The following is a 9,237-nucleotide window of genomic DNA, read 5'->3' as shown; positions in this document are numbered from 1 at the left end:
AGCATTTTATTACCTATATTTCACATATTTATTGTTTTTTATTTTGGAATTTTTATCCTTTATATTCCTTTTTCTAATACTTGTTTATACTACGGTGTAGTCCCTCATTCGTCCAGGAGTGTTCTATCGTAGAAAAGATTTCAGTCGTAGTCATCTGGGCATTCTAGTTATTCTTTATCGCACACTAGCCTTTTTACCACAGCAAGACATACAAGAGTATGCCACCCTGCATTTCAGTGCACATATTGTATGAGTGTGTGACAAATAAAACCTTTGCATTATATAGTTTTGCTTTGCATATGGTATTTGCAACTTTAAATGCAATCAGAATTCTTACTCACAGCTATTTTAAGATATTTGCTCTGATTTGTTTGTTACATAAGGATATTATTAAGAATAATATAACTAACATGTCCCAAAGAGACACAAAGTAAGTATCTTTAATAAATCTTTTTCTTCTTCCTCTTCTCCTTCTTGCTATTGGAACACATCATCAAACATGTATTAGAATGTGTATGTTTTTGTGTGTCAGGACATAATAATATATGATCACTTTAATTCTTCATTTAGCAACCATCCTCAAACATATGTTTGGTTGGAACTGATGTTTATTTGATAAACATAACTTAATCTAAAAAAATGTTTAAAAAATGCAGATGCAAATTCCTTTGCATATTTCTTTGTATGTCTGTGTCCTATGCTCAACAACCTCTTTGCACCCACCCCTCTACAGACACAATCCATTACTCTCTCCTCACAAAATAATCTTTGGGGAGGAAGAGAAGAACAGGGAGGCGACAGAGAGAGGAGAGAGGGCAAAGAATTCGGGGGGGAGAAAAAAAAAGGAAAGGATGCAGCCTTGTGAGCCAATTTAAGAAATAACTGCTGATGCATCAGCTATTGACTGTTTGAGCGCTCGTGATAACGCTCAAGGCGAAACTGGGAGCAAAATGACAGCATCAACTGCCTGCAATAAAGTGCAGTGCGCCAGACCAAGGGAGCTCTAATTGACAGCTGTCAAACTAATGGGAGCCATGACGGAAGATTCTGGGAGAGGGAGGAAAAGAAACACTGTTTATAAACCATCAGCCACTTATCCTCAAGGAAGGGAAGGGGGGAAGGAAGAGCTGAGGGAGCTCTAGTTCCCCTCCCTCTTCCTCTGTCTCTCTCTCTATGATTGTCGTTTGTCTACTCGCTTGCTTTTTTATTTGCACCCACTTTCTCTTGCTCGTGCACATAATCTTTTTTACAATCTCATTACCTTTCTGTCTTTCCCTATGATAGAATATTTAACTATGCAACAGTTCTCCCACTTTATATCTTCTCCCTCTCTCTCCTTCTCTTGGTTCATTGTGGCAGAGCGTAGTGGGGCAGGAGCACTGAGAAAAGCAGAAGAAGGCCATAACTAATCACAATGTCAGTTAGCTGCCTGGGAAAGACTCATTCGGTACAAAGTAATGCAGGGATGCAGAGACTGCCTGGGACTTAAAGCGTTTTCAGCTCAGCATACATGCAAAAGTTAGGAAACATGGTAAGTTTTAGTCAAAGACAGGCTAGTGAGGGCAGATTTGGGATTTAGTTGTACATTTATTGGAGCTGCTGGGGAGGCAAAAGGGTTCTTTTAGGCTGAGTTAAAACTAAGTTGGTGGAGCCAGCTAAGCACTTCAACTGGCCAGTTATTTTGCTGGCAAAACTTAATGTCATAAAACCGTGGTTCATTTCCCAACCTTTTTTGCATGTGAGCCCATAATACAAAGCAATGCCTATATGTGACCCCTCATCACAGGTTGCATATCTATAAGTAGTGAAAAGTTCAATTGAAGAGTGACTTTCCTTCCTCATATTGTTTTATTTGAATATGTTTTTAGTCCTGAACAGATCAAACTATGAAGTATTCCAAAAGAAAAAAATCAATTTGTGTTGCAGATTTTAGTTTTTTATTATTTCTTACCCCTAGAATTGTCTGGCGACCTCATAGATTAATCTTGCGACCCCTTGGGGAGGACTCAACCCCCATGTTGGGAACCACTGGCATAGAAGAAACTCCAGTGATAAAGTGAAAAAATATGAGAAATCTTAAGCTCAACCTAACAAAATTTTGAAAAACAAATAACTTATGCTTAAAAAAAACATCAGATGAAACTTTGGTGATTACGATGAATGGACAACAATATAAGCCTGATTATGTCTCTGATTTTGCCATTGCAACTATTTTTTAAAGATCATGGACAGTCTGCATCAAGTTAAAATCTCTATCCTCCATCCAAGCATCAGACCATTCAGGACGGTGATATTAATATCAAAACCTATTTTATATTTTTACACCTAGACTCTGGACAAATCTGAATGTGATCCTGTACTTTGAGCAAGTTAATGCAGTAAACTGACATAAAGAAAACTGTAACTGAAAGTCAGTTGTTAACCATTTGATAGTCTGAAAAAAAAGACTAAGGTTTAAGTCAGTGTCCATATTTCTACCTCCGGAGCAGCTCTGCTTTTGAAAAAATGTTTGATGACCACAATTCTATCCCATATATGACAATATGTCAAACTAAAGGAAACAAAAACACATGCTTTTTTTTCAGTTATCTCAATAAATACTGTTAAGGTTTAGGGAATCATATACTTTTACCACAATTCATTTCATTCATTCATAAATTCATTTTTATTCTTCCTCAATCTGATCTGTCAGCAGGTACTAGTTACATCTGAGAATGATGTGACGAATAATCGGTGCATTTAAAAAATAATTCATATGTTTTAGTTTGAGTCAGGTGGGAAGCAGTTGGAGCAGAAGCATTAAAGGAGCACCACCTTTTGGATCAATGGACTGCAGATGGAACTTTGAAGCACTATTATTCAAATACATCCACTTTATTAGAACTTGGAGTGGACGACTTTCACTTCAAGGATGAATAATTTCATTTATCAATTATTAATATATATATATAAATTGAATTTATCCCAGCTACAGTAAGTGAGCTAAATATGGCTAAAGAAATATATGAGCTAAAAGTACTAGACAAAGGTAATGGGTAAGGTACATATTGATTGTACTATACAGCTGATGATTGAGATGACAAAAAATGGCATTTCTGTTACATTATAGCTAATAGTGGGCTGAAGAAAAGGGCTGTGTGAAAGATGCTGTTTATAAAATACGTTTTCACTCTCAATCATTTTCAATCATTAACATAATTATCAAGACCCTTTTAAACAAGGTTAATTAGTTTCATTATTGACATGTTTGATTAGATCCTACTGCCATCCACTGTACGGGACTATAGGGCATGATGCAAGGTGCCAGGGTATTATAACATGTTGTATGTTTAACAAACAAGATCATTTTCATAGAGTTCACTCTCACATAAAATGTACTGTAAAATAGCAAATACCCTGTACTTTTATGAATTCAAAATTCATGTTAAAATTGTGTGCTATTCACAGCCGAACAACGTGTGTGAACGTGTGTATCTGCATTGTGAGTTTGTGCGAGTGTGCCCGCTCCCTCCTGTGAATCTGTGAGTGTGTGTGAGTTAGTATATCTAAATGGGCCACTGCATCTCGACTTAGATCCACCGTGAGTGCAACGTTAACACACATCAAGCATGATTAATCTCTCGCTCTCATCTACAATCAATCACACGCACACACCAGCAGACATACACACACACACACACACAGGGAGGCAGAGAAATCACAGAAATCAGCTGCTTTTCCTCCTCGGCTGCCATCTATCTCCTGTTGGACAGAACCAGATCTGTCTTGATGTTAATATTTACATAAATCATGCTTAGCCTCTTTGGACACCATGCTGATGATAGGTGTTTCTGAAAAATCAACGCTGGTGAAAAATCCTCTCACTCTGGGAAAGTGTCATTGAGTAGCTAATAATGACCAGTGTCAACATCATCAATCTGCAGTGGGTTCATAGGAGGAAAATATACCTTCACACACACATACACACGATGCTATGTTAACACCATGCAGCTGCTACTTACTGCTAAACATCCTTGATTTTAAATAACCTACATATCTTTGAAACTATAGATTTGTAGTTGCACATATGAGGAGTAGTCCTGTAAAATTTGGAGCTCTTAAAAAAAAAATACTGGTAAAAAAAATTACTAGATGTTTGATGGTCAAGCATCCTCTCCCATAACAATGATCTGTTTGGCTTAGCCTGGCTTTGAAGCTCTCAGAACAAAGGCCACCGCTCGCCTTAGCTTTGTCCTTTCCTGATGTCAGGAGCGCTGAAAAAATAAATACCCTTGCTCAGAAAACACAAAAAAACACGTAGTTCATCCAGTCCGGTCCATGAAAAATCCTCGCCGCTAATTTCAGGAACAACCTGAATCAGCTTCCTACCCAACAAGCGGCGCTAATATTCATACCACGCCACCACTGTCCAAAGCCTTACCTGTGGTGGGGTTGAAAAGGGGAGCGGGATAGGGGGCAAATGAGGACAGTGTAAGATCAATTTGATTACATCCAACTATGCTGCAGACCTAATTGGCGAGTGTGACAGTGTGCAGAGCTTGTCATCTCCAATCATTAGGCCTGTCAGAGATCCATCAGATGCTCAGCTAATTAGGAGAACGCTAATGAAGCTGGCAAAACAACTCCGTTTTTTAGACAGCTGAGTGCGTTCCATCGCTGGGGTGGGAAGTGTGTGTGTGTGTGTGGTGGTGGTGGCGGAAAGGTTTGTTGGAAAAGAAAGAGAAAGAGCATGTGAGATCACGGAAAGGATAGAGATAGATATAGACTTGTTTAAAGTAAGCAGAAATTGGTTATTTCTTTATGCCTATACCCTAGCCAAACCCTGTAAAAGAGTTGACTGTGAAGTGGATCTACATATGGTCTGTTTTGTTAATAACCAATGAAGAACACATGAAAAACTCCAAATAAGCTTATTTAAATGAACTTTTCAATAAACACACTGACCTTTAACCAGATTTACAAGTTTATGTAATTTTAACAAATTTGATGGTTGAATGAATTACTGAAGGTCAGTATGATATACCTGCTGTGCACAAACCCAAGAATCAAGAATGCTTCATTTTCTGGGTGCAGAATAGAAAGACCAAATCGTTGACATAAAAGAGAGGAAAAGGAGAAAGAAAGGAGGAGATTTTGCTATGAAAAAAAAAGTCGTTGGGGGTACTCTGCCCCCCCCCCAATCAAGGCCTATCATTTGCCATCCTCCCATAACTCTTGCCATCACTATGGCGCAATCAATTTGTCATCACTTTTTGTGTGCCATGCAGTTCTCCTCAACCTTATAACTTGCAGCTGTGAGCAAGGGAGGGAGGGAGGGAATAGGAGATGGGGGGAGGAGGAGGAATGAAGGGTAAAAAAAATAGGAAGCTGCCAATAGTCTAAAATGAAACTCCTCCCTCGCCTGCCTCGTGTTTGTTCTCGTCCGCTCATCAAAGAAATAAATGCCTAATTTTCTCTCCCGCTCTCACTGCTGGCACACTCACTCTCTCATTCCAGCTGAATAAAAAGGCTCTCAGTCACCCTACTACGCATCCATCCATCCATCCATCCATCCATCTATCAGTCTGTCCACCCATTCCTTTGCGCCCCCCCCATTGTGTCCATTAGTGCTAAAACATTTTGATCAAGTAAGGCCCTGGGCTGAGAATACATAAGACTCTCTCTATCTCTCTCTCTCTCTCTCTGTGCCAGCCTCTGATTGACCATTAGGGCCATTGATGAATGTGGCTGTCAAAGGGCAGACAATTAAATCAAATATGAAACAAAGTCTCTGTGACGGGCCCTTCTGATGGAGCAAACCAGTCTTCCGCCTCACGATTAGGCTAATAGTTACATTTTTTATACCACTCTGTGTGCTGGTGTGTGCAAAAAGTATTGTACACTTGTTTATATGTACTATAAAGTCATTGCAGCATGTCCTCTGTGCATGCACCACTGCACATATGTAATTATGTGTGTTAGAATATGTGTGTGTGTGTACTGGTAGGCTGTAGGCAGATTGTGGAGACTCTACTTCTTTGAGAGTTAAACATAGTTGCAAGCACAAGCATTCTAAGGTAAAATGACTTACAATAAAATGCTAAAGGTCATGCATAAATCATTACTAATTCACTATAATAAATATGAATGGTAATTAGTGTTTCAAAGCCACATTTACTACAAGACAAAAGCTACAAAAAAATTTAGGATTGTATTTGTTGACTCAAAATCTCAAAATTCGAAAACAGACACAAATTATTAGTCTCGTAAATGATGTGCTGAGAACACCAAAACTCTCCCTCCACTTCAGTGGGAATGCAGAATAATAGCTGAGTTCAGTTCTTTATCTACGTCAAGTCTGAGGCAAAGGGGGGAAAAGTAACAAATCTAAGCTAACAAAAGTGGGGACAAAATAGATACAAACATGCAATTAAATGATAGTGTTAATGACTAGAAGTTTGTGAGGCCAGATGTGACTTCAGCAGGTCCTTCTTTGCTGCCAGAGTGAGCGAGGGAGGGAAGGCAGGAGGGAGGGGTGATTTATTGACACTTATCGGGAATGAACAGATCAAAAGCTCGACCAGATGACAGGTGATCAATCAGGCATCAAATCAAAGATGGCAATTGTCCATTAAAGCTCTCTTCCAGTATACACTCCCTCCCCGGGCTGTGAAATAATCTTTAGACTAGAAGAAAAGTCTTTCCCAGAAACTGAAGGGAAGGAGAGAAAGAAAACAGACCGAACCCTGACGAAAAACAAGGATGGAACATCTCTAAGACATTTTGAGATGTTACTATACCAAAGTCTCAAAGAAATAGAAAGTAATGACTAAAAACAAACTATAAGAACAGTTTTTAGGTGAATATTGTAGAAATATACTGGTATAATGGGGGATATAATATAATAGAAAATACAATATGGTCACTAAAACCCAATATTGTGTATCAAAACACATTCCAAATTCCTGTAGAGAATGTTAAAGCAACATGACAGTGTAACAGTATCACTGGTAGGCAATCAAACACACACTATTTTAGGAATATTAGAGTAATGTTTCAATCAGAACAGAAAGAAAAATAGAAAGAAAGATACTGATCATATATGACAAATGTGGCTAAAAGAGTTTACTTCCTGTAATATATCGGGATGTTTTAAAGTTAATCCGACTTCCCCAAAAGAAATGAGCAAGCATCAAAGGTCTCCGTGACAGTCATCTGACCCTAGGGCTCCACCAAACCTCTCCAGTATAGATCCGTTATTCCACAGTCAATATCTACAAGTAGAGTAGGAGAAAGAGAAGGAGGCACCGTAAAGGAGTAAAAAGGGGTAGAGAGAGACCTATGAAAGATCAAGTTCTCTGAGGCGAGGAGTGAAAAATTAAGAAGGGAAGGAGAACAAAAAAGGCTTTCCACATTGAACACTCGCACACTGACACTCTTTTCCAGGACACATGCACTGGTACACAGAAGCTGACCTGTGACCTTTTTGCGAGGCAAATAGATGATTGCTCTAACTATGGGGTCACACCTATAAACACGCAAACAGGATCTTCAAGACATATACATGTATGAAAAATAAAAATCTGCAGACTAACAATCATTTGTACTATTGGTTAATATGAACATTATTTTCTTTATTAATTGTTTTGTCTATAAAACATCAGAAAACCAATGCCCATCACAGTTTTCCACAGCCTCTTCAAATGTCTTGTTTTGTCCAACCAGCAGTTAAAAATCCAAAGAGATTCAATTTGCAGTGATATACAACAGAGAAAAGAAGAAAATACTTGTTTAGTAGTAGTGTGTTGCTGCGCTATATTGTGAACAGGGCATACAAGTGGCTGGCAACTGCAAGTGTTTGACATTTGTGCTTGAGAAGTGTCTCAAACAATTAGAGATTAGGGATAAATCTTTCTGTTGATCGACTAATCAACTAATTGACTAATCGTTTCAGCTCTACTACAGACCACAAAAAGAATGACCTTTGTAGTGTACCAATTGCACTTAAAGAAAAAAAAAGAAAAACGTGGAGTTAAGGGTCTCTGGAATTCTAAAAATCCCTGATAAGGTGGTATGACAAAGGTATAGTGGTTGATATTGAACATCAGCCGATTATAATGAAAATTATTATGACAGAAATTACAGGATATGTCTAGTATGAGATGGCAAAAGTTGTGTTAAGGGCTCTGGAGGCGTGTATATAAAGTATATACAAAGTGCTAGGTGTTTGCCATTTGCTTGTTAGTTTACAGTACACAACAAAAGATGTTGCAGTTACATAAATGCTACTATTTGGGTGAGGGAAATATCAATGAAAAGAAACTGAATGAGGGAGGGGGGGGTACTAATGGAGAAGGAGAGAGAGAGAAGGGGAGAGAGAGAGGTAAATTGAATGCAAACCAAAGCCAGTGCGTACCTGCGGCGCGCCGAGGCGCTTGCTGCTTCCTCCGCGGCATGTCAGCTTCGGGGGCCCGGCAGGGAGTTCTTCTCTGGCCCCGGTGATCCGAGGCTGCCTGGGGGATCCGCGGAGCTTTGATACACAGTTTTCCCCCCTGGGTGCGTTCTCAGGGCTCCCACATAGATCGGGGTGGGTGTGTGTAAGGAGGGGAGGGTGTGCAGTTTTCGAACACAAAAAGAAACCAGAGGAGGAAGAGCCAGTAGATGCGAAGATAGTGAAAAAGAGAGGGGGAAATCAATGTGACTCCCCCGGTTGGCTACTCTCTCTGTCGGTCGCTCGGTCGCTCTCTCGCCCGCTCCGACTTGGAAGGACGCGGTGGGAGCAGGAACAGAGGGGGGCTCCGCGGTAGAAAAACAGAGTAGGGTGGTTTAAAAAAGCGCCTTGAGTCTCCGTGTGATCCTCTTTACTTGGCGTCGGATGCTGCAACAGGCAAGCTTGAAGGGATACAACCAAATGATCGCGTCAGTCAAAAGTCCGCAAACAAGGGGACAACACATCAAGAGCTGACACAACTGAAGCCCTGCGCCTCCTCTACGGTTCAACCTCTCCGCCGCTGATAGGCGTCACGTAGCTCCTTGTCTCTCTCTCTCTCCCACTCTCTATCTCCCCCTTTCTCTCTGCCTCTCTTATCCCTCTCACTCTCTTTCTGTCATTCTCTGCCTTATTCTAGCCCCGTTTATTCCAAACGAGCAGGTTAATCAGAAGCTTTTTTGTTATGGTTTGAAATGTGCATAATCTCAGTCATATTGCAGATAGACCTAAAGAGAGGAGCAGATATGCAGACACATGGTAGCCTAAGA

General features: G+C 39.9%; 1 protein-coding gene across 1 annotated transcript in view; it reads right to left on the bottom strand.

Moving 5' to 3' along the window:
• The window catches only part of tshz3b (teashirt zinc finger homeobox 3b), a 39,777-nt gene extending 31,254 nt beyond the window's left edge, over positions 1–8,523 (bottom strand). The window contains exon 1 of the mRNA XM_044194320.1: positions 8,396–8,523. Coding sequence (XP_044050255.1) covers positions 8,396–8,435 — 40 coding nt within the window. The 5' untranslated portion in view covers positions 8,436–8,523. The remainder of the gene's footprint in view (positions 1–8,395) is intronic.
• Between the last annotated feature and the right edge of the window lie 714 nt (positions 8,524–9,237).

The sequence above is a fragment of the Siniperca chuatsi genome, linkage group LG1 (genome assembly GCF_020085105.1).
Source record: "Siniperca chuatsi isolate FFG_IHB_CAS linkage group LG1, ASM2008510v1, whole genome shotgun sequence".
Lineage (NCBI taxonomy): Eukaryota > Metazoa > Chordata > Actinopteri > Centrarchiformes > Sinipercidae > Siniperca > Siniperca chuatsi.
Note: the sequence above shows the minus strand (reverse complement) of the source record. Positions and strands in the feature narration are given on the sequence as shown.